The sequence below is a fragment of the Clupea harengus genome, chromosome 23 (genome assembly GCF_900700415.2).
Source record: "Clupea harengus chromosome 23, Ch_v2.0.2, whole genome shotgun sequence".
Taxonomy (NCBI): Eukaryota; Metazoa; Chordata; class Actinopteri; order Clupeiformes; family Clupeidae; genus Clupea; species Clupea harengus.
In genome coordinates this window covers 10,004,149-10,028,483 of record NC_045174.1, presented here as the reverse complement: position 1 = coordinate 10,028,483, position 24,335 = coordinate 10,004,149, and the positions used below count along the sequence as shown (strand labels likewise).

At 44.3% G+C, this 24,335-nt stretch overlaps 2 protein-coding genes across 2 annotated transcripts; both read left to right on the top strand.

Moving 5' to 3' along the window:
• The first annotated feature begins 3,200 nt into the window (after positions 1-3,200).
• On the top strand, positions 3,201-13,058 carry LOC105888837 (ATP-dependent RNA helicase DHX8). Its single transcript, XM_012814580.2, has 22 exons — positions 3,201-3,392; positions 3,935-4,020; positions 4,104-4,176; positions 4,303-4,385; positions 4,562-4,668; positions 4,797-5,330; positions 5,496-5,640; positions 5,935-6,129; positions 6,344-6,431; positions 6,526-6,623; positions 6,972-7,119; positions 7,538-7,719; positions 8,066-8,446; positions 8,551-8,761; positions 9,059-9,240; positions 9,349-9,489; positions 9,736-9,891; positions 10,133-10,270; positions 10,408-10,536; positions 10,678-10,874; positions 11,019-11,198; positions 12,280-13,058. Exons 1-22 carry the CDS (start codon positions 3,284-3,286, stop codon positions 12,497-12,499), a joined length of 3,783 nt encoding a protein of 1,260 aa, XP_012670034.2. The 5' UTR covers positions 3,201-3,283; the 3' UTR covers positions 12,500-13,058.
• Positions 13,059-13,172: 114 nt separating this feature from the next.
• Positions 13,173-23,635, top strand: LOC116218802 (ATP-dependent RNA helicase DHX8-like). The gene is made up of 23 exons (XM_031561565.2): positions 13,173-13,324; positions 14,547-14,632; positions 14,718-14,790; positions 14,918-15,003; positions 15,175-15,272; positions 15,403-15,705; positions 15,874-16,018; positions 16,124-16,324; positions 16,536-16,623; positions 16,727-16,824; positions 17,027-17,174; positions 17,922-18,106; positions 18,469-18,663; positions 18,903-19,088; positions 19,250-19,460; positions 19,803-19,984; positions 20,153-20,293; positions 20,404-20,559; positions 21,036-21,173; positions 21,554-21,682; positions 21,831-22,027; positions 22,228-22,407; positions 22,800-23,635. The coding sequence occupies exons 1-23, from the start codon at positions 13,213-13,215 to the stop codon at positions 23,017-23,019; spliced, it is 3,558 nt and encodes a 1,185-aa protein (XP_031417425.1). The 5' UTR covers positions 13,173-13,212; the 3' UTR covers positions 23,020-23,635.
• Positions 23,636-24,335: the final 700 nt, after the last annotated feature.

Genomic DNA, 24,335 nt, shown 5'->3' with positions numbered 1-24,335 from the left:
ACACGCTGCTGGAGAGGAAGAGTTGGAAGAGACGGGGGCCTTTGCATAGCCACACCCCCATCCCCACAACACCCCTCTCTCTCTACACACACACACACACACAGCTTTGGGCACACAAGCACTGGAAAATGAGCGAAACAATTATAAAATAATTTGGCAAAAAAGGGACACGAGGGATAAATGTAGGGCAAAATGGGGTGGAGGGACAGTAGCTGCGAGAGAAGGAAGCCAAGGAAAGAAAAGAAGCAAGGCAAGTCAGTCAGACCAAAACAAGAGGCATAACGCTCGGAAACGTATTAAAGTCACGCGCACTTGATTTACAGAGTTGTACAATCTAAACACAGGGTGGAGGGGGGGGGGTGTTGGAGAAGAGAGAGACAAGGAGAGAGAAAGCAGCTCTTGTGACAGTGTCCACAGAAGGCGGCACCTAGCTGTGAGAATACTTATGAATGGGGGCATGGGAATATGAGAGTAAGGCGATTAGGCCCGGAGGCACTCAGCAGGGGGAGATGGGAGAGGCAGTGAGTTGGTGGGGAGCAGACAGACTGAAGGAAGAGTGTGTGTGTGGGTGTGGGTGGGTGGGTGGGTGACAGAGAGTGGAGGGAGGTCTGGGACTGGGTCAAGCCGTCAAGGACGAGTGAGACAGAGAGGGTGACGGGGCAAGCTAGGACAAGGGACACACAGGATGCAGACACTGTCAGGTTACATCACGCTTCTGCTCAGCAGACTTACATAATCATGAGAAAGGGAGGGAGTGAAAGAGAGAGGCGGAGAGAGAGAGATAGAACGAGAGAGAGAGGGGATGGTGCAAGCGTACTCCTCTAGGCTAAACGTTAACACTCACTGGTAATCGGCTTACTATGCCTGTCACTGGGATGGAGGAGGTCTGCATATTAACTCTACACTCAGCACCAAACTCAAGTGTTTTCCACAGAGTCTTTAAAACGTCACGTTTAGAATGATTGATCCTGAATTCTAAAATATCACGTGTAAAATACTGTAGATATCGCATTTTCACATGAAAGCCTGGATGCATCCCTCACAACTTTACAGAGGCTACACATTGTGGCCATGTGAGTCGCATTAAAAACATAACAATTTTCAGTACTGAATATTTCACTGGCCTTAAAGCCCATAACATCAGGCAGGCACGTAGATTTTGAGACTATAATAATACAGCAGCCATTTTAGCCAAACCTGGGCTACATGCCTAAGTGCCCCAACTGATCAAAGATGGACTTAATCATGTTTCACCCATTTCAAATTAAAGGAGCCCCAGCACACTTGGGGGGTTCTGACTAGGGAGGAAATGAAAGTATTTAATGTGATTATAGTTTAATGTTAATCTCATCCATTTTAATGGGCTTCAGAGTGGTCAGATAGATTAATGGACTGAATTTTTAGTAAGGCAATAACTCTGTGGCACCAGACGAAATAATTCTGCTCTCCAATCTAGTGTGTGTGTCCATGTGTGCGTGTTTGTGTGTGTGTGTGCGTGAGTATGTGTGTATGTATGTTTGTGTGTGTGTGTGTGTGTGTGTGTGTGTGTGTGTTCATGTGTGTGACAGAGAGAGTGAGAGAGAGAGAAAGAGCAATGTATGTTAAATAAATAAACAAATATACAAATCAAATCTATCTCTCCAATATTCAGCTTCATGTTAAATTTTGGAACAATTTGTATGGCCAGACCATTCTGTGTACAGGGTGCCCCAGTGGATATCCAGAATACAACCATCCATTGAAATAGGGCCTTTGGAATAGAGAGAAATACATTTTCAATTGTAAGCACAATTGTTGTGGGAAACAATGCAGGGTAGATAGAGTAGGCCTACATGTTTTGCTTTTTGCATTACCCCACAAAACGATCAACATGATTTTTCATATGATATTTCTTTTGCTTGTCTACTAAAACAGAGCAAAAACAGCCGATCACGCTTGCCGCGATTGTAAGTTATTCAAGGTGTTCCAACTCTCCGTTAAATCCAGGGTTTCTCAATGTGTGGGGCGCAGAGACGTGACAGGTGGGGCGCAAATGGACGCGATGAACGGGAGATTTTCCCGTTGCAATACCTTCCTTTATAAATAACGACATCAAAGAAATATTGTATAAATTAGCCTATTAAGTATTGTATTGTATTAATTAGCCTGTTGTTAACCTTTCCTGCTAGTCGTAGTCGGAGATTACAGGGGAGACTTTTGTTTACTGCTCCAGTGCCGAAGTGTTCTACATTCTAAACTCCAGAGTTATCTCCCTTTCCCTTCGGTCTGTGGTTGATGAGCAAATGAATCGCAACTTGATTTGGCCCGAGTATTTATTCAACACAATGGTTGCACAGAGTTCAACGTTACAGCAACATAACTTTGCTCCGGTCCTTACATCTCTCTCTCTCTCTCGCTCTACCACACCCACCCTGTAGCCTACGTGTTGCTACATTATACATTATAGGAGCCGCACCATTATACAACACTGTATTAACATTAGATGGGGGACCGGGATGAAATGTGACCTGGAACCATAGTGGCAAAATGTTGATTGACGTCGGCGTATTAATTAAATGGACAATGAAAAATAACTTTCCCGGAGCATGAAAGTGTAGTGGGCGATAGGCTAATATTGACGTTATAGATACATTTGTGACACGAAATACTAAGGTTGGCGAAAAAGACAGCTGATCCACCAAAAAATCAACCTAAAAGAAAATTTCAATACATTTGACAATTTTACATTAGATTACATTTAGCAGAGGCTTTTATCTAAAGCGACGTACAAGGGCGATTTTAAGCTTGGGCTACCAACACAATTGCATAGTAGGCCCCTTTTCTTTATTTTTGGAACTCAGCCCATTTGAGGCAAGGATTGACACCATTGCACTTTTACTTCTCTATTTCTGAACTGATGCTATTTGTTATTAATTACGATTTAGAATGTATCGTTATTTCAATAAATTTGACAATTTTAAGCTTGGCCTACCATTTTATTGGAGCGATGAGGGACAGGTGGGGCTTGAAAAGGCCCCCTTGTTCAAAGTGGGGAATGACAGAAAAAGTTTGAGAGTCAAAGCACTCACAGGACCGAATACAGTTAGATTAAAGTCGGTCAACAGGGTCTATACCGTAAATAATAAAAGCACGCCATCTTGAGGTCGTACAAAATAATTACCACGGCCGTTGGATCATTTCCGCTTCCTTCATAACCGGAAATAAAGTCATATAGCTGCGCGGTGCAGTGGACGAATGTGGTCCTGGCGAGTTAGCGTTACTGAGTGAAAAAAACTTCGTGAAAATGGAGGAACTTGGAGAAGATGAGCTTAAAAAGCTCGAATACTTGTCTTTGGTTTCTAAAGTTTGCACAGAACTCGACAACCATCTGGGAATAAGCGATAAAGATCTAGGTATGTTTGATAGTTACTAAGTTAGCTGCTGATAGCTACGCAGCACATTTCGTTTACTAGCTAGCGAGCTAATAAACAGCTAACTTTCCCTGGCTAACGTTACTTGACTTGCGTGCCTATTAGTTATCTTTTCACACTTGGACTTGCTTTGTATTGAGTACAACTTTGTGTGGCTTTAATAAAAGTGGTCATTCTAACTGTCCGTGTCTGAGTATTTAAGTGTCTTACCCTACGTTGTTTATGTCGCCTTTGTTTAGTTCGTGGCTTCTTTGTAGGTAGATAACAAATTAGCTAGCTAGTTAGTTATCACAATACAACTTTAGATTGGCACTCCAGTTGACCCAAAAACACAATCAACGTCTGTAAATTCTCTCAATATCAATGAATGACTATTATGGGCTCTAACGTTTATAACAACAGAAATTAGCCAGGCTAGAAAGTTACTGTCGTGTCCAATTTAGCGTTGCCTAGTATTGAAAACGACGCCGACAGCTTATCTGTCAATTTGTCAGTTTGCCTTACAGTCTTTTCTCTATTCTCAGCGGAGTTTGTCATCAGTTTAGCGGAGAAAAACCCGACGTTTGATGCCTTCAAATCAGTCCTTTTGAAGAATGGCGCTGAATTCATGGTACGTCTGCTTTTACTTGTATCCATTCATACCAAATGTGTCGTTTTGGTAGTTAGCTAACATGTAAACTTTACTTTGCTTAGGACTCTCTCATTGGTAATTTACTTCGTCTCATCCAAACGATGCGGCCACCATCAAAAACTTCACCGAGTAAAGGTACGTTTTTTTTTTAAAATAATATGATGTGTAAGCTCACATTGTGTGACATAAACTGTCTTGTAATCATTCTGATCGTCCTATCCTACCATTGTAGCTTAACGACCCCTTGTTTACACTCTCCAGTTGAACCAGTTGTTAAACCGAGGTCAGAAAAGGAGAAGCTGCGAGAGCTGTTCCCCGGTTTGTGCCGACCTGACAACCCTCCTGTGAGTCTTGACACACTACTTTTGCACTGAATAATGCCATTCGGTAATGCTGTGACATTTTGATACCCTTTATATCAGAACACAATAAATTCATTTCTGCATCTACATTGGAATAGACCGTTTTATTCTGATTTGTTTATGTTCAGATTTTAATATTTCCATTTTATATCTAACAGAAAGTGCTGGATGAAGATGACGTTAAGATAGCTGCTGATGCCATGAAAGAGCTGGAGATGTTCATGCCCAGTAGCGGCGGACCAGACTTGAAAAGCAGCAAGAAAAAGTATGAAAGCATTTTCTCAATTTCACATCAAGCTAAATATTTTGGTTATTTGGGTGTTATCATTCTAGCCTGTGTATTCAGTTTTTTGCTATTCAGGTAATGTATTTCATTTTTGTTCTTCTCACAAGGTCCGACACTGGAACCAGCAAGAGGAGGAGGAGCAGGAGCCGAAGTAAAGACAGAGATCGGAATAGGGACCGAGACAGAGATCGGGATAGGGACCGGGACAGAGATCGGGATAGGGGTCGGGACCGAGACAGAGATCGGGATGGGGGAAGAGACAGGGACAGGGAAAGAGACAGAGATCGGGATCGCGATGGGGGCAGAGACAGGGTCAGGGAAAGAGACAGAGATCGGGATCGGGATGGGGGAAGGGACAGGGATAGAGACAGAGATCGGGACCGAAGGCGATATAATCGCTCCCGGTCCAGGTCTCAGTCACGGGACACGGATAGGGAGCGCAAACAAGAGAGACCCAGGGTAAAGGAAAGCCGATTCCGCTCCAAGAGTCGCTCCAGCAGCCCACAGAAGGACTCGGATCGCTGGAAGGACAAACACGTGGACAGGCCTCCTCCAGAAGAGCCCTCCGTGGGAGACATCTATAGCGGCAAAGTCACCAGCATCATGCAGTTCGGTTGCTTTGTGCAGCTCGAAGGACTGAGGTTAGTTGCAGTGTTGAGATGCGCTCAGTGGCGTGATGCAGGTTTTTTTTTTTTATGCATGGGCACTCATTCTCACTTCTTATTTAGGCTTTGGGATGAGCAGATGTGTTTTCATCCTATGCTAAAAGATTCAGAGAATCTTACTGTGTGTGTTTTTGTGCACAGGAAACGCTGGGAGGGCTTGGTTCACATCTCTGAGCTCCGGCGAGAGGGCAGAGTGGCCAATGTGGCAGATGTAGTTAGCAAAGGTCAGAGGGTGAAGGTCAAGGTGCTGTCCTTCACTGGCTCCAAGACCAGTCTCAGCATGAAGGTGAGTGAAGAGGAAGGAACTTTGATATCATGCCACACCCACCCAGTTCAGTATTATGACACTCACACATAAAGGTACACTCAGAAAGTGCTCATGGTATTTCCTAATTGGATCCAAAGAAAGATCCCAATAAACATTCCAGAAAGCACAGATACAATTTCTATTACATTTTAGTTTTCAGACTCTTGGCTTCAAAGTTATTGAACATACAGGGAAAGTTCAAGTCCTCTTAGCTTGTCTATCAAAACAGGGTTATTTAACATGAAAATATTCGATTTGTTGTTCTTCTTCTAGGACGTAGACCAGGACACAGGAGAGGACCTTAACCCCAACCGACGCAGAAATGCTGAACCTGAGGAGACAGCCATGAGGAACCCTGACCGACCCGTCAACCTCAACTTGGGCCATGCACCTGAACTGGAGGACGATAGCCTGGAGCGCAAGAGGCTAACCAAGATATCAGACCCTGAGAAGTGGGAAATCAAACAGGTAATCATATCTACAATCTCTCTTAATGATTTGATTGAATTTGAGGACTGAAGCAGAATTGTCAGGATCAATTTTAGAGCATGTTTGTTTCATGACCACTGGGTGGCACCAGTGCCCTATGCTCAATCTGTTCTCCCAGAATGTTCACTGTCCACACAATCTGAACTTTTTGCGCCTTGGCTTAATATGGTTTCATCATTATCACTCCCCTCAGATGATTGCTGCCAATGTATTGTCCAAAGAGGAGTTTCCTGACTTCGACGAGGAAACTGGTATCCTTCCTAAAGTGGACGACGAAGAAGGTATGTGCTGTTTGTTTATGATTATACTGTGTTACTCGTTACCGCATCAGACTGAAGTATGTGAAGTTGTGTGTTCTTCCTTGCCCTTTTTTAGATGAGGATCTGGAAATTGAGCTTGTTGAAGAGGAGCCACCCTTCCTGAGGGGACACACTAAACAAAGCATGGATATGAGTCCTGTCAAAATAGTCAAGGTGTGGAATCCCATTCTCCGACTGTACACAGGGTTCATTTGTGGGAAATCAGGCCTTTTATTTCACACGTGAAATCTGGGTTTTGGGTACAGCCATAGAGGTCATAAAGCTCCCGTCCTCACACACCAGCGGTGCGCTGCAAAAAAATGATGCCTTGTGTGGTGCTGTGTTGACATCACTGTTGGGGCACGTAATGTCCAATCCGTCAAGCGACATTTGTGATCAGAATATTCTTCGTCTCAAAATCTGTCAGTTGGCATAGAGTATTGAAAATGTAGCTGGTCCCTGATCTGTCTGAATTTTGAATTCTTCAAAAGAGTAACGCATTTTCATTCCTGTCTGCTCCAGAACCCGGACGGCTCTCTGTCCCAGGCCGCCATGATGCAGAGCGCTCTGGCCAAGGAGCGGAGGGAGGTGAAGCAGGCCCAACGCGAGGCTGAGATGGACTCCATCCCCATGGGCCTCAACAAGCACTGGGTGGACCCCCTGCCTGATGGTAAGAGCCTTGTCCACACAGAACCGTAGTTCAAAGCCTTGCCAGTGCTTTAGCCTGTTGAAATTCTGAGAATTTAACAATATGATTTAATCTTCCTCAGGCAGCATCTAATAATGTATTACTGTACATGAAGCATTAGTTCACATCATAGCCAACTGGTCCCATAAGAATTGATCAGCAGGGCATTTTAAAGCACCAGACATCCTTTCGTCTGCTTGAAACGGCTCCTTATGCGAGCCCCAGGTCCACTGATAACCATCTGGCTTTCTGAAGCTCTCTCTGGTCCTACTGTCCTGAGGGGCTATGTCCCTGTCGCTGTGTGACTCATCGTCCAGAGCAGGCAGTTTATCATAATTGCTAATCTCCTAACAAAACACACTTCCCTTTCCCACCCCCTCTTTCTCTCTCGCTCTCTCAGTTGATGGCAGGCAGATCGCAGCCAACATGAGGGGCATTGGCATGATGCCCAACGACATCCCTGAGTGGAAGAAGCACGCCTTTGGAGGAAACAAGGCCTCCTACGGGAAAAAGACCGCAATGTCCATCGTGGAGCAGAGGGAGAGTCTGCCCATCTACAAGCTCAAGGAGCAGCTCATTCAGGTTTGTCAAACTAGACAAACAGTCCATGTCTCCTGTCTTGGCCATTTTTTTTTTCCTTTGGGGTTTCAAACACCACACACACAGTGCACACCATCCATAATGGATTAGACTTTGGACCATTTTTGCTTGTATGTTCTATTACAGTTGCAATCTGTAGATCATAAAATCCATTTGCTTTCTAAATGAATAATCGATATCTAACCGTCCACTGAACCGTGCTATAATCAAATGAATTCTACTCTGAAATCTGCTAACTTAACTATAGGCTACTATAAAATCTTTCTGTAGTAAGGCCGTAAAGTGTTCGTAGCACCTAACCATAATTTCTTCCCTTGTCATTTTCCAGGCGGTCCATGATAACCAGATCCTGATTGTGATCGGTGAGACGGGCTCTGGGAAGACCACTCAGATCACACAGTACCTGGCTGAGGCGGGCTACACCACCAGGGGGAAGATCGGCTGCACCCAACCCAGAAGAGTGGCCGCCATGTCTGTGGCCAAGAGGGTGTCTGAGGAGTACGGTTGCTGTCTGGGACAAGAGGTCGGCTACACCATCCGTTTTGAAGACTGCACCAGTCCAGAGACGGTCATCAAGTACATGACAGACGGTATGCTGCTCAGAGAATGTCTCATTGATCCAGACCTTGGCCAGTATGCCATCATCATGTTGGACGAGGCCCACGAGAGGACCATCCACACAGATGTTCTCTTCGGCCTACTCAAAAAGGTACATACCTCAGGGTTCACTTTCATGTCCAGTGGAAATCTAAACATACTACAGCTGTAGTGGTCATTTTGGCCTGACTAACGTTTCCTGCCTTTCTCCCCTAGACTGTTCAGAAACGCACGGATATGAAGCTGATCGTCACGTCTGCCACGCTGGACGCCGTCAAGTTCTCCCAGTATTTCTATGAGGCGCCCATCTTCACCATTCCCGGTCGAACATACCCCGTGGAGGTGCTCTACACCAAAGAGCCGGAGACGGACTACCTGGACGCCAGTCTGATCACGGTCATGCAGATCCACCTGACTGAGCCCCCAGGTACGGCATCCTCTCTTAGCAATCTTCAATTGTTAATGGGAAAGGTTTTGTGTTGTAGTTCCACTGAAATGTTTGTGCATTTCCTTGGCAATGTACACAAAAAAGGCTTTAAAGTCTTCCTTTCATGATCAAGTTGCTCATCATCAAATATATCAAGGGCTCTATTTTGGCAACAGTAACAAAGCACTGAGGCCTAACCAGTTTGAGTCACACAAGGGGCTTACACACCCACAGTTGTGCTCTTAGTCATAACTGGAGCCAAACCAAAGCCTTACCATCTCACCCTCTCTCCTGCAGGTGACGTTCTGGTGTTCCTCACGGGTCAGGAGGAGATCGACACGGCCTGTGAGATTCTGTACGAGCGCATGAAGTCTCTCGGGCCAGATGTTCCTGAGCTCATCATCCTCCCTGTGTACTCTGCTCTGCCCAGCGAGATGCAGACCAGGATCTTCGATCCAGCACCCCCTGGAAGCAGAAAGGTGAGTGGCCATTTCTTCTCCCCTGTCTAGTTCCTTGGCCCTGTAAGCTTGTTTGTGCTGTAAATGCCCCTGGTTGACTTGCCTGTTCTCATGTTCTCTTTACCTTAGGTTGTCATTGCCACCAACATTGCAGAGACCTCCCTGACCATCGATGGGATCTACTATGTGGTGGACCCTGGTTTCGTGAAGCAGAAAGTGTACAATTCTAAGACTGGTATTGACCAGTTGGTGGTAACTCCAATCTCTCAGGTAAGACTGGTAACTTGATGAAAGTCTTTCAACTCGAGTCTGGACATTTAACTTTTTAAATTACTTTTAGTCATATTTTATAACTTGCCAGCCGTATCATGTCATTAAGCCCTAAGACTTCAGTAGAACCTAAAGCGATGCACACGCCTCAGTGGCAAATATTCACATTTGGGAATGAAATTCACATAATAGTGCACCCTAGTGGTCAGGTCCTTCATTTGGGCATCTTTTACCTTTGAACCACAGGCCCAGGCTAAGCAGCGTGCAGGCAGAGCCGGCAGAACTGGCCCGGGGAAAACCTACAGGCTGTACACAGAGAGAGCTTACAGAGACGAGATGCTCACCACCAACGTGCCTGAGATCCAGAGAACCAACTTGGCCAGTACTGTGCTGTCTCTCAAGGTACTCCTTTTTTCACAAGTTATGCTGCTAAGTGCATTGTGTTACCTCTTGGTATGAAATGCACCATATAAAAAAAAAAAGTTGGATTGATTTGATTGTTGTTGTGAATTATATTTCAGTTATTAATCTAATAGTACTGCCATATTTATCCGTGATCAAGATTAACTTGAATGAAATGAATGAAATGTCTCTGTTACTCTATCTTAGAAACCCAGTACTGATTCTTCCTCTTTCTGTTCAGGCTATGGGCATCAATGACCTGCTGTCCTTTGACTTCATGGACGCCCCTCCCATGGAGACCCTTATTACAGCCATGGAGCAACTCTATACTCTGGGAGCCTTGGATGATGAGGGACTGCTCACACGTCTTGGTCGCAGGGTAAGACATCTCTGTATTTGTTTGGCTGACTTCTCTATAACCTGTAGATTATTTGTGATACAAAGTGTGAATTCTCAGCATCACTCATTCAGATCTCTTCACACCCTCTTCACGTCTTTTCGCTCTCTCTTTCTCAGATGGCAGAGTTTCCCTTGGAGCCCATGCTGTGTAAGATGTTGATCATGTCGGTGCATCTGGGCTGCAGTGAGGAGATGTTGACCATTGTGTCCATGCTCTCTGTGCAGAATGTCTTCTACAGGCCAAAGGTTTGCATTGTTTTTGTGTAAATTACGTGAAATCTTCAGTAATTGGGCTCGACAGCCGTCAGTCACCTACACTACATTTTTTAGGCATATTACAGTGTGAAGTTAATTCCTCGATTTCTTTCTGGTATTGCTTCTCCCTAGGACAAGCAAGCTCTTGCCGATCAGAAGAAGGCCAAGTTCCATCAGCCTGAAGGAGACCATCTGACCTTACTGGCTGTCTACAACTCCTGGAAGAACAACAAATTCTCCAATCCCTGGTGCTACGAGAACTTCATCCAGGCACGATCCCTGCGCCGAGCTCAGGATATCCGCAAACAGATGCTGGGCATCATGGACCGGTAAGAAGCTCTAGGTTTGCGCCACTATGAGGAGTCTGGAAGGTTTTGCGTGCATCATGAATACATAATTGGGATGTTTATACCATGACTGACATGGATGTGGAATTAGGTTCTCATTCTCCAAGCTTTGCTTCTCTCCAACAGGCATAAGTTAGACGTGGTCTCTTGTGGAAAGGCCACGGTGCGTGTGCAGAAAGCGATTTGCAGTGGCTTCTTCCGTAACGCTGCCAAGAAGGACCCGCAGGAGGGCTACAGAACCCTCATCGACCAGCAGGTCGTCTACATCCACCCCTCCAGTGCCCTGTTCAACCGACAGCCAGAGTGGTGAGTTGACAGACTCGGAAGAAGTCATAGGGCCCTATTTTGATGGTGGAAATGGCCTGTTCTGCCTGGGCGTGTTGTGTTTGAATTCCGCTGATAAATTAAACTTTCCTCATTTATGGCTCGCTACCTCCCATATCTTATGCATTCCCAAATCATGTATACTGGTCAATGCTGCTTTTGCATATCAGGTTCTTTCCCTGTCTCGAGGACACCCAAATATCGTCACCAGTAGCCTCGTGTTATGCAAATTAATGTCTTTAAATGTCTACGCTCTCCTGTTGATCCAGTGCTCAACTAATTAGCTTGTCATGGACTCTTCTTTTTTTTTTTTTTTTTTTTTTTTTTTACAGGCTAAAAATCCCAATATCAAAATAATCCTGATTAACAATATAACAGTCTTTTTGAAGCAATGTGGCACTTTAAAACCGGTCTGACAAGTTACAATTATGTGTCAATTTAATTGAAGACAACAGAAGAAGCACTACGATATATTCCTTGTAAAAAGAGCTCCTGGTCAGCTTTAATCAACCTTTTTTTACTTTAACTTCGGCCTGGCTTTGCCCACTTAGTTCCTTTGACCACACCTTTCGCTCTGCAGCACGTCCATTTTTGTGCAACAGTGTGCATATGCTGCCGTTTCCGCCATCAAAATAGTCTTTGTGCTAGAACGTGAATATGAACATGAATGCAAGGCCAAATGTCCCAGATTGATCTTGGGTGGAGCAGGACATCTAAAGATAGGTTTGTGTTTCAAAGTGGGAAAACTATTTCCCAAATTTATGAATGGCCTTAATGGATTTAACAGGTGATGGCTGTCGCCTGAGTGTATGTAAACAGACAGCTTCTGTGATGGTTGTGTGGGTAATGGGGTATGATAACCACTTGTTTGGGCTATTCCCTGGCCTGAATACCTTTTTTATTGAATGGTCTGTGAGGATGTCTTGCCTCTTGTTCACAATTATCACTGAGCTAAATCTGTACGGTAATTGTTGGGGTTTGTCACTTTCCCGTGTTGGTTTACGCTGATCACACTACAACTGTTCTCTCATTCATGATCTGATGTTTCCCTCTTCTCCACTAGGGTGGTGTACCACGAGCTGGTGTTGACCACAAAAGAATACATGCGAGAGGTGACCACAATTGACCCGCGCTGGCTGGTGGAGTTTTCTCCAGCTTTCTTCAAAGTCTCCGACCCCACACGCCTCAGCAAGCAGAAGAAGCAGCAGCGTCTGGAGCCGCTCTACAATCGCTACGAAGAGCCCAACGCCTGGAGAATTTCTAGAGCTTTCCGCAGACGATAGTCTCTCACTTATTTCGCATGAGCTGACAGTTGTCCTGTTTATTGTAAGAGCACTCAAATGTCACACAAACATTGTGTGAGAATGAAGTCCTCCTGTAAATAAATGTAAACTTTATTTTATTCTCACTTCAAGACATTTCTCAGATTGTTGTAGACTAGGAATGCTTCTTACCTTGGAATAATGTTTTTATCTAGAGCTTAATTGCTGTCTGTGCTTTTTGTAGATAATACAATGATAAAGGCCCCATACTTACCAGTTCACAAAATGCTGATGAGCCATGAGGCCCAATAAAATGACCACCGTATAAAACAGGCCAGCTTCTAAGTGTTGGTACTTGTTTCACTGTTTTGGGTCCTTGTGTTCCTGTGCTTGCAACCTGTGAAACTGCAGTGCCCATAACATGCAGAGTCCCTGCAAGGTTTTCTTTTCCTTTTTAATTATGGACCATGTAGAAATATTGGTGTACTGTTATTTTCTCTGTTGAACAGGGTTAATGTGTTCAAGAATGTTGTGAACTTGGCCCCTTTCTATGTTTATTAAAATGGTGGCTCTTGATATACTTTGGAGTGTGTCCGTGATGCATTTGCTGCTGGGTGGTTGTAATGGGAGGGGGAGGGAGGGAGGGGATAGTAATTTCACGACAGTTTCACCCTGAGATACGCAGCAAGAAAGGTGATGTCTACACATGCGCGTTGAACTCCATAAGGAAACGAATGATGGCGGAAGACAAGACAGTCGAGCTGCAAAGGCTCGAGTACCTGTCTCTGGTGTCAAAAGTTTGCACAGAACTCGATAACCATTTAGGAATAAACGACAAAGACCTAGGTAAGCCGAACTCCCTGAAGTTGTACCATGAAGTAACAGTGTTGGCAATTCAGTCATTACTTTGCTAGCACAACTTACTGGACTAGCTAACGTTATCCTGCTTTTCTAAGACAAACACAATAAACACTATCTGCTTTTAGAGTAAGTAGCGTCAGAACAGAACCCTCTTTATTAGTATCTCTTTGTAAACTTTACGTTGGTTTTGCTAAAGTTTGTCTCGAAATTGTCCAAGTTTGCCTTCGGATAGCTGGAAGGCTATATGTTCAGCTGTTTACCATTTTAGCTATATGCTAACGTTGGATGTACTGCAACATGTCTGCTGTTTAACGTTATTTGTAGGTCAGTATGGGTTTAGTTACATTTTATTGAATCAATGATGGCAACACATTACAAATCAGACACTGGAATATGCCATAGATATTGAGGCTCACGTAAGTGTGTAGTGTAAACATTGGTGTTTGCTGTATGCTTGCTAGCTAGCTAGCTAGCAGTCTAGCCTCCCACCAGTGACTGGTTAACGTTATTTTATGTGTAGATATAAGATCTTTGGCCAAAGGTTAAAAGTTAGCCTACCCCGCTTGCAGAGTTTCCCAATTCAAGCATATCCACATACACCCCTGTCTTAGGTAGCTAGGTGGATGGCCATTTTAACACACATCACCGAAGTTTCCCAGTAACTTGCAAGTTATGAACTCTGATATTGAGGTTGTTTTACCCGTCCCTTCTAAAACGTTGGAGTTCATTTAGCCCTGTCCTTACTGCTTGTCATTAGACAGTTCTAAATATCTTATTTTCATACAGAAATGTTTAGAGGTTTAAGGTACATTTATAATTCAGCCTTTTAAATTAAGATATCACACTAGCAGGAGGATTTAACCATATGAAAAAGGTCTGTAGAAAACATCAGGTGCTAACACACTGTTATTGTATAGACAATATAATAATGAACATATATACATTTGCCAGATGGGTTGTGATTAGGCCACAAAATGATTCTTACTGAGAAAATGCCCAGTACACTTCGTAGATAGATTTCGTAGATAGAGGCCAGCATATCTAATATTGCGTGCACCTCTTCGAATACCAAGTCATTTGACCAGCCACTGATACACATATCAATAAATAATGGACATTTCAGAAGTGGCTGAACAGAAGCTCCTTGCCATGGGCCATTTCTTTGGAATATTGTTGACAGGCTGATTTTTGTTGTTTTTACTTTCAGCTGAGTTTATCATTAATTTGGCCGAAAAGCATCCGACGTTTGACTGTTTTAAGGCAGCACTACTCAAAAATGGAGCCGACTTCACGGTAAGTCCTAAAGAAAATGAGAATCAGACCCGTAAAGCTGTTCTCAATATCACAATGTCACATTGCAATGATGAATGTTTTCCAGGACTCGCTCGTCACCAATTTGCTGCGCCTCATTCAGACAATGCATCCATCTGCCACTCCATCCACCAGTAAAGGTCAGTATGACTTACCGGTAATCATCAAACACTATACCTCAGGAATGCTTGGGATACTAGTGAATACAACTTCCAGTTCCTTTTTTTGTTTTGTTGATCCTTATATCCATTCTGCTTCTATCTTCAGGGCCTTCGGGAAAGCCAAAAGGTGAAGAAGACAAACGTAGGGAGATGTTCCCTGGTCTCTGTATACCAGACAATCCAGACGCCTGGGTGAGACCCAACATTCATTTTCTTTCCTGCAGTCATTGCTCTTACACTGTATATTAATTATAGTATTCCCACTACATTGATTAGGTATTGGAAATACAGCTTAAACAATAAAATAGACACTGACTTGAAAATGGAAGCCAGTAGTTTAAGATGTAATGTTTATCTGTGTAGATTAAGCCGGTTCAAGATGATGCAAAGGTGGCAGCTGATATCATGAAAGAGCTGGAGATGTTCATGCCCAGTGTTCAAGAAACAAAGGACACAGACAAGTAAGGATCCGTCTAACCTGTTTTCCAACTAATCATGCATTCAAAATATTTAAATGAGAAATATGAAGTGTTAATTTGAGTGTTTATGTTAATCCACGCTTCTGAAAAAATGTCCTTGTCAACATTCAAGGTCAGAAAATGAAAGTGGTGCCAGAAAGAGGAGTCGCAGTCGAAGCAAAGAGCGGGACCAGAGGGGTCGCCAGCGGTCCAGGTCCCGATCCCGTTCCAGGTCTCGCTCGCCAAAAAGAGACCGCAAGAGGGTGCGGAAGTCCCGTTGGGACATGGACAGCGACGCCTGGAAGGACAGGCATGTGGACCGGCCTGTCCATGTGGACCGGCCGCCCCCAGAGGAGCCGGTGGTTGGAGACATCTACAACGGCAAAATCAGCAGCATCATGCAGTTTGGATGCTTTGTGCAGCTGGAGGGACTGAGGTAAGTTTAATGATTAGAAGCTTCTGCACCTTGATGTTTATACCATGTTGATGTTTCTCATGTTGAGAAATGAGAGTGTATTACTTTGTGTGTGTGTGTGTGTGTGTGTGTGTGTCTGTCTATGTGGGTATACCATGCGAAAGCTCCTTTTTCATAATATTTCTGCAGAAAACGTTGGGAAGGCTTGGTGCATGTCTCAGAGCTACGGAAAGAAGGGAGAGTGGCCAATGTGGCAGATGTGGTCAGCAAAGGTCAAAAGGTCAAAATCAAGGTGTTGTCCTTCACTGGGACCAAAACCAGTCTCAGTATGAAGGTAAGTTAATGGGAAAACACATTGATGTTAACTTTTTTGGTCCAATTGTGTTGCTTAAATGAATCAACCTAATTGCATGAATTACAATACTTCCTTTGTCTCTAGGACGTGGACCAAGAAACAGGTGAGGACTTGAACCCAAACCGGAGGAAGAATCTTTTAGGAGAAGGCACGGAGGAGTCCATGAGGAACCCAGACCGACCCGTGGACCTGAACCTGAACCAGGTCCCCGATTTAGAGGACGACACTGTGGAGCGCAAGAGGCTAACCAAGATAACTGACCTGGAGAAGTGGGAGATCAAACAGGTACTCTATTAGCTATTGGATCCTCCTCCACTAGGTGGCAGCATTAGTGTGCTGAGTGTTGAGGTGTTGTGTGCCTGAGAGTTTGGAGATGTGGTCTATATAATAAAATAAATAAAAACTTGCCTCTGAAATTTTATATTTTATATAGTATATTTCTTGATTTTCCTTTCTGGCTATGCACTGTTAAATACTATTTTTTATTTTTTAATAGATGATTGCTGCTAATGTTTTATCGAAAGAGGATTACCCTGAGTTTGATGAAGAAACTGGCATCCTACCAAGGATAGATGATGAAGAAGGTATGTATCGTTAAAAACATATGTATTCATTGCTCATTCATGTCATTTATGATTTGCACTATGGGGCGAGGCATTTCATTATAACTGCTGTGTCCTTCCTCAGATGAGAATTTGGATGTGGAGCTGGTTGAAGAAGAGCCCCCCTTCCTCAGGGGACGCACCGGACAAACCATGAACCTGAGTCCTGTCAAAATAGTCAAGGTCTGCTGCCACAGCGTCTCTCCTTGCTTGATCCCCCCCACCCCCCTTCCTCGTTCAATTATCCTGCAGTGTACTCTAATCCATATTGCCTTCTCAGACATTGTGGGTGATTTGAAAATGAAACTGTTCCAGTATTAATCCAGACGTGGCTCTCTGTGATAACTAATGACTCGTCTTTTCTCCGCCTTCCTGTCTGCTCCAGAACCCGGACGGCTCTCTGTCCCAGGCCGCCATGATGCAGAGCGCTCTGTCCAAGGAGAGGAGGGAGATGAAGCAGGCCCAACGCGAGGCAGAGATGGACTGCATCCCTCTGGGCCTCAACAAGCACTGGATCGACCCCCTGCCTGATAGTAAGTGTCTCGTCCTCCTGACTGGATGCCGGATCAATATGACCCACACCGCCTCGTCAGCACACGCCAGCCATTTGGAGTCCTAAATGAAGGGACATAACGATACTGTTAATTGTATTATTACCACAGATGCAACAGCCTCTCGAGTTAAGGAGCACTTGATAGATGAATAACAATCAATAGTGTAAATGGAATACCGAGTGCCAGGCTCCAACCCCAGATGTTCAAATTGAACAGCGCCATATAGGCGAAAGGATGACATTTAGCAAAGCGTCGTTGTCAGTCCTGCAAAGAATAATGTCCAGTGTTTAGAGAGATGGCCTTCAATCTTCATTTAAGGGGGCTAGTGCTGAGTCAGGCCCAGGCACGCTGAAGCATCCAGAGGCCACGCCACTCCCCTCCCATCATGGCTCCTCAATCACCCCACGCTTGAGAGCGAGTGCCAGACATCCTCTCCGCTTGTCTTGAGAAAAGGAGAGATTTTTCTTTACTGGCTTCCCTCGCGCTGCGAGTCCTTAGGGCTTCTGATGACCATCTCATTTCCTTCAGCCCTGGTGCCCTGGTACTCACCCCCCCGCACCACACACACACACATACATACACACACACACATTTGCCCTGAGGTGACAGGGCCACTGTCCCTGCATGTGAGTCAGCATCCGGTGGGGCAAGTAGGGGATAGGGTGGGGGGTTGGTTATCATAATTGCCCATCTCGAAACAAACACACTTCCTCTTTTCTCTCCAAGTCGAGGGCAGGCAGATCGCCCAGAACATGCGGGGCATTGGCATCATGCCTGACATCGACGTGCCAGAGTGGAAGCGCTACGCCTTTGGTGGCAACACCATGTCATACGGGAAGAAGACCGCGCTGACCATCCTGGAGCAGAGAGAGAGCTTGCCCATCTACAAGCTGAAGGAGCAGCTGCTTCAGGTGCGCACCACGACCACTCAGGCGTCTTCATTGATGCGTTGCCCATGTTGTGATCAGCCAGGTTTCATTTTACCAAACAGCATTGACTGACACATTGTTTTTAGGGGAAGTGTGGCAGCAGCAAGTTTGTGAGTGTCAAGTTTCATTTATCATGACCAGTGAGTGAATTCTCATTGTGCGTAGTTCACTGAATGTCCGAACCATTGGAAAATGTCGGCCACCTTGCCAGACCATTTTGTCATAATCAGACATAATCAGAAATGCAGAGAAAAAATTTGCACATTCACCATTTCCGCCTATTTGGATAATTGTTTTGTCTCTGAAAATACAGAGGATGATCTATAATTTGTACTGTTTTCCAGGCTATCCATGATAACCAGATCCTGATTGTGATCGGCGAGACGGGCTCTGGGAAGACCACTCAGATGACACAATACCTGGCTGAGGCGGGCTACACCACCAGGGGGAAGATCGGCTGCACCCAACCCAGAAGAGTGGCCGCCATGTCTGTGGCCAAGAGGGTGTCTGAGGAGTACGGTTGCTGTCTGGGACAAGAGGTCAGCTACACCATCCGTTTTGAAGACTGCACCAGTCTTATATTAAATTATTATACTTTATATTACAAAGATGAATCTCAGGAATGTTAGCAATTTATACTTTCTTACATTCCTCTCAGAATATCTTAAGAAAAAATGATATTTAAATATTAACATAGAGATTTACTACATAACGATAGTGTTAGAAGAAAGACTCAATGCTGAATTAACGCAGCGTGTGCCTATGCCAATCCCTGCAGGTGGGCTACACCATGCGTTTCGAAGACTGCACCAGCACGGAGACGGTCATCAAGTACATGACGGACGGCATGCTGCTCAGAGAGTTTCTCATCGATCCTAATCTCACGCAGTACTGTGTCATGATGCTGGACGAGGCCCACGAAAGGAACATCTACATCGACATTCTCTTCGGCCTGCTCAAAAAGGTTTGCAAAGTCAGAAAACAAGATGTCAAGTGTTCAAGTTTTTCCTATTCAGTGGTTGACTATAAAAAAAAAAGTGCGATTCAGACTACTGACAGGTTACTGTGAATCTCTCCTGTATTCGAGTCGCAATGCAGTCTAAATCTGTTACTCTTTGTTTTCAGACTATAAAAACTCGCAAAGATTTGAAGCTGATCGTCACGTCTGCCACGCTGGACGCCGTCAAGTTCTCCCAGTATTTCTACGAGGCGCCCATCTTCACCATTCCCGGTCGAACATACCCCGTGGAGGTGCTCTACTGTAAAGAGCCGGAGACGGACTACCTGGACGCCAGTCTGATCACGGTCATGCAGATCCACCTGACTGAGCCCCCAGGTAAAGCATCCTTTCCTAGACACCTGTGTAATATTTAGTTTGGTAACACTTTAAATGAAGTAGTTAAGTAATAAGTAATGCTATTTACATCTCATGTAAATACACATTATTACTTAGAACAAAACATTTAGTACCAAGTACTATGTTCTAACTAACAATGTATTAATCTCCTATCGAGGCCTGGCATTGTGGTTCTGGTGACATTAGTCTATTCTCAGTGTGTATAGAAAGATATTTCTCAATGGTGTATTTTGTTCCATTTTTATCACCATTCAAGACACTAAATATACCTTCTCTCTCTCTTTCTCTCTTTCTCCATCCCTCCCTCTCTCTCTCCTGCAGGTGACGTTCTGGTGTTCCTGACGGGTCAGGAGGAGATCGACACGGCCTGTGAGATTCTGTACGAGCGCATGAAGTCTCTCGGGCCAGATGTTCCTGAGCTCATCATCCTCCCTGTGTACTCTGCTCTGCCCAGCGAGATGCAGACCAGGATCTTCGATCCAGCACCCCCTGGAAGCAGAAAGGTGTCAAGTTTGTTTTGTTTGTTTCTTTCTTTCTTTCTTTCTTTCTGTTTCTTCTTCCCTTTCTCATTTTCTCTCTGTCTGAAGGCGCCTCTTTTTTCTCCCGTATAGTTTTTACTGTAGATTTTATTTTTTGTTTGTGAGCTTACACAGGGTTTCTTCATTTTTTAGGTTGTCATTGCCACCAACATTGCAGAAACTTCCCTGACCATTGATGGCATCTACTATGTGGTGGACCCTGGCTTTGTGAAGCAGAACGTCTACAACTCCAAAACTGGCATCGATCAGCTGGTGGTGACGCCCATCTCACAGGTACACAAGCCTGTAAATAAGCCTGTACTCAAATGGCTTCAAACTCAGACGTGTCACATTGGTTCATCTCTCAAATGTTAAACCCCTTGCCGATGACCTTTGAACCACAGGCCCAGGCTAAGCAGCGTGCAGGCAGAGCCGGTAGAACTGGCCCGGGGAAATGTTACAGGCTGTACACGGAGAGAGCTTACAGAGACGAGATGCTCACCACCAACGTGCCTGAGATCCAGAGAACCGACTTGGCCAGCACTATGCTCTCACTTAAGGTACTCATCTAGCTGGCTCTCGTGTTCTCTGTACAGGTTAAGAAACCCTGCTGTTGTGTCTTAATTCACGGACTTCATCTTTGGTACTCCTTGGGCACATGCATATCAATCCCCATTAAAAAGGTTGATGTCAAGACATGATGCAAATATCTGACCAGTCATTTTCTAGCTGCCAACAAAACCAGAATTGAACTTGATCACTTGATTACTCTGACCCTTGTGTGATGACCCTAACCTCGTTTTTAAGTTTATGCACCTGTTTGGGAGCTCTCAGGTGCAAATATCTCCAGGGCAACTACAAATTACAATTACTGGCTTCAAATCAAGTCTGTGTGTTTTGTCAGCCAAAAACACGGCCATTGTTAGTCCACCAAGAGGCTGCCAATAGATTACTAGTCTAAGACAAATAGTGTTGTTCGTATCCACTCTGATTCATGATTCATATCAGTAATACACATCCGTTTCCCCTTGCTCAGGCCATGGGCATCAATGACCTGCTGTCGTTTGACTTCATGGACGCCCCTCCCATGGAGACGCTGGTGACGGCCATGGAGCAACTCTATACTCTGGGAGCGCTGGATGACGAGGGACTGCTCACACGCCTCGGTCGCAGGGTGAGATTAGGATTATGTTTGCTCGTGCATGCAGATGTATTATTGAACACGTTAGTCACATTGAGAAGATAAACAAGTTCAAATGTAGGAATTTCCTGAGTCATTTTGCTTCCACTTAAGCAGATCATAAATTGGAAGGAAACCTCACTTCAGACAACAACTTGGGTAGATCTGATAGGGGTTATTATGGGCAGATAAATTAACCATATTTGCAGATGTGAACTGGCTCCATTGTATCCTGTTGCAGTGAGATTCGGCATTCACTGTATATTCCAGTAGAATGAGGCCACGAAAGATGATGCAAAGCAGGTCTCATATTTTCTCGATCTTCTGCCCCTTTCTCTTTTTCCTCTCTTCTCTTTCTTGCCATGTCTTCTCAGATGGCAGAATTCCCCCTTACCCCCATGCTGTGTAAGATGTTGATCATGTCGGTGCATCTGGGTTGCAGTGAGGAGATGTTGACCATTGTGTCCATGCTGTCTGTTCAGAATGTCTTCTACAGACCAAAGGTTTGCGTTGTTTTTGTGTAAATTACGTGAAATCTTCAGTAATTGGGCTTGACAACTGTCGGTCACCTACACTAGATTCTTTAGGCATATTGCAGAGTGAGGTTAATTTCTTCGATTACTTTCTTTGTATGGTATTGCCTCTCCCTAGGACAAGCAAGCTCTTGCTGATCAGAAGAAGGCCAAGTTCCATCAGCCTGAAGGAGACCATCTGACCTTACTGTCTGTCTACAACTCCTGGAAGAACAACAAATTCTCCAACCCCTGGTGTTTCGAGAACTTCATCCAGGCACGATCCCTGCGCCGAGCTCAGGATATCCGCAAACAGATGCTGGGCATCATGGACCGGTAAGGAACTCTGGGATATCTTCCTCACCGTGGCTTTGAAAAGCATTTTGAGAATGGTATTGTCATGCAGTCATAACTCCATGTCACCAACCACTGCACATTTTCAACAAATAGCTTGTTCCGTGTTTGATCACATTGATTGATCATATTGAAGCATATCGGAAGCATGCTTATACATAGCGTTTGTTTCTCCCTCATAGACATAAGTTGGATATGGTGACGTGTGGAAAGGCCACGGTGCGTGTGCAGAAAGCCATATGCAGTGGCTTCTTCCGTAACGCTGCCAAGAAGGACCCGCAGGAGGGCTACAGAACCCTCATCGACCAGAACGTGGTTTACCTCCACCCGGCCAGCTCCCTCTTCAACAGACAGCCAGAGTGGTGAGTACACCATCAAAGACGAGACAGGAACACACCTGAAAGTGTTGTTTTGTTATTTGTGTAATTTTGTTGTAAAAGTCTGAGAGATCAGAGGCTCTATTGGTAATAACTTTCGTCTTGTCTAGACATGACCTACACATAACCTTTTTCAGTCAGTGTTCTTCAAAAGGTCCTGTTGATACCTTCTGCTGTCTTATTTCTTCAAGCCTTTGATTAGTTAGAAATGTCTCTCCAGGAGAACGTCCTTGATCTCGCCTGCCTTACTGTTGGCACTGGCGGCCTTATCTATCGACGTTTTAAACTGTCAGACCAGAATGTTGCAACATAATACAGAAAGAAGTGTTGTCTTCCTGTGTAACTGACTTCAGTATTTCCCTGTTTCTCGTCATTAGGTTAGTGTACCACGAGCTGGTGTTGACCACAAAGGAATACATGCGAGAGGTGACCACAATTGACCCCCGTTGGTTGGTGGAGTTTGCTCCAGCTTTCTTCAAAGTCTCCGACCCCACACGCCTCAGCAAGCAGAAGAAAATGCAACGTCTGGAGCCACTCTACAATCGCTACGAGGAGCCCAACGCCTGGAGAATTTCTAGAGCTTTCCGCAGACGATAGTCTCCTTCTCATGACACTATACTCCAGCCACTACAGCCTTTGTTGTCTTGTCACAGCGGAGGCCGGCTCCACGGAGGCATTCCTCTTGCTTTCGCTCCTGATTCCTGAGACTCTTCTTTGACACGGGACACATCTCCAACCTCGCTTTACATCCCAGTTGGCAATATCCTCTTGCCTTACAGTATTCATACATGTGAATAAAAAATCGATAATTTTTTCTTAATGCTATAGTGCTGGTTTGTTTATAAATCGTGTTAAGCAGATATCAATTCAGATTACTCAACATATTATAAAGATTTCTGTACTGTGGAACTGTAATTAGCTTTAGGCAGAATCCAGGCCCATATTTGGTGACAAGAATGGAGAACGGAAGGAGGTACTCAATTCAATTATTTTCAATGTGGATGTCTCGTAATGGGACTGGATATCTCGAACAGATGTTGTGCATGTGCAACTGAATGTGTCTGTGTGTCTGAGGAAGGGAGAAAGAGAGAGAGAGGAGTAATATATTTATAGATCATTAAAAACGTTTATACTGTGTCGACAGAATAGAAACAGGAAATTGTGTACTTTTGTGTGTACTTTTGCAATACATTGGCTAACCCCTAAAACAAAAGTTCTGTTCTCAAGTGTCATTAAAGTATTGTAGTATTGTCTTTTCCCATCCCTAGACCTATATAGTCCATATCCATTAGTTTGTCTGGCACCAAGCTTAATGGATTTTGATTAAATGTTTTTATCGGTAGCTTTTTAGGTTATGTCAGTGGCCACAGCGGAGAGGGAGATATGGGATTGTTTCCTCAAGCCTAACTGAATCCATCGAGCCCATAAAAATGTTTATGCTCACCTCGACAGAATATTTCATGGGAAATTAAGATTAATTTGCTGGGTCATAAACCTTGTATTTCTGTGTAGTACAACTGGTGTATATAGTTATCAGTGCTGATGAAATCTAACCCCTGGGGCTGGAATTAGCTGTCCTTTGCATGGGAGCTTGTGGTGAAAGTTTTGAAAGAAATTGGTTTTGCCCCAGAGGATACAGTGCTAATAGTGCAGTTGGTCAAATGAATCATTATCTAGTAAGAAGGCATTATCTGGGCTCTTTTTCAAATACTTAGTTGGTTTTGTTGGTCTGCCAGACATGGACATATAAATGTTCTATACATTTGAGATTTATTTTATATTATGTTTTAGATAATCATCTTAATCTTATTTGAGATATCTGCTATTCTGTGTTTTAGATTAACATGTAGTAAGTGCACTATATATTGGAAGGGGATATTTTTTATGAGAGTTTAAATGTTTTGTGTATTTAT

Coding starts and splice junctions, on each gene's coding strand:
- LOC105888837 (XM_012814580.2), top strand. CDS start 3,284: ATGGAGGAACTTGGAGAAGATGAGCTTAAAAAGCTCGAATACTTGTCT. Junction 5,641..5,934: donor AGACCAGTCTCAGCATGAAG/GTGAGTGAAGAG, acceptor TTCTTCTTCTAG/GACGTAGACCAGGACACAGG. Junction 9,490..9,735: donor TGGTAACTCCAATCTCTCAG/GTAAGACTGGTA, acceptor TTTGAACCACAG/GCCCAGGCTAAGCAGCGTGC.
- LOC116218802 (XM_031561565.2), top strand. CDS start 13,213: ATGATGGCGGAAGACAAGACAGTCGAGCTGCAAAGGCTCGAGTACCTG. Junction 16,624..16,726: donor AAGGATAGATGATGAAGAAG/GTATGTATCGTT, acceptor GTCCTTCCTCAG/ATGAGAATTTGGATGTGGAG. Junction 16,825..17,026: donor GTCCTGTCAAAATAGTCAAG/GTCTGCTGCCAC, acceptor TGTCTGCTCCAG/AACCCGGACGGCTCTCTGTC.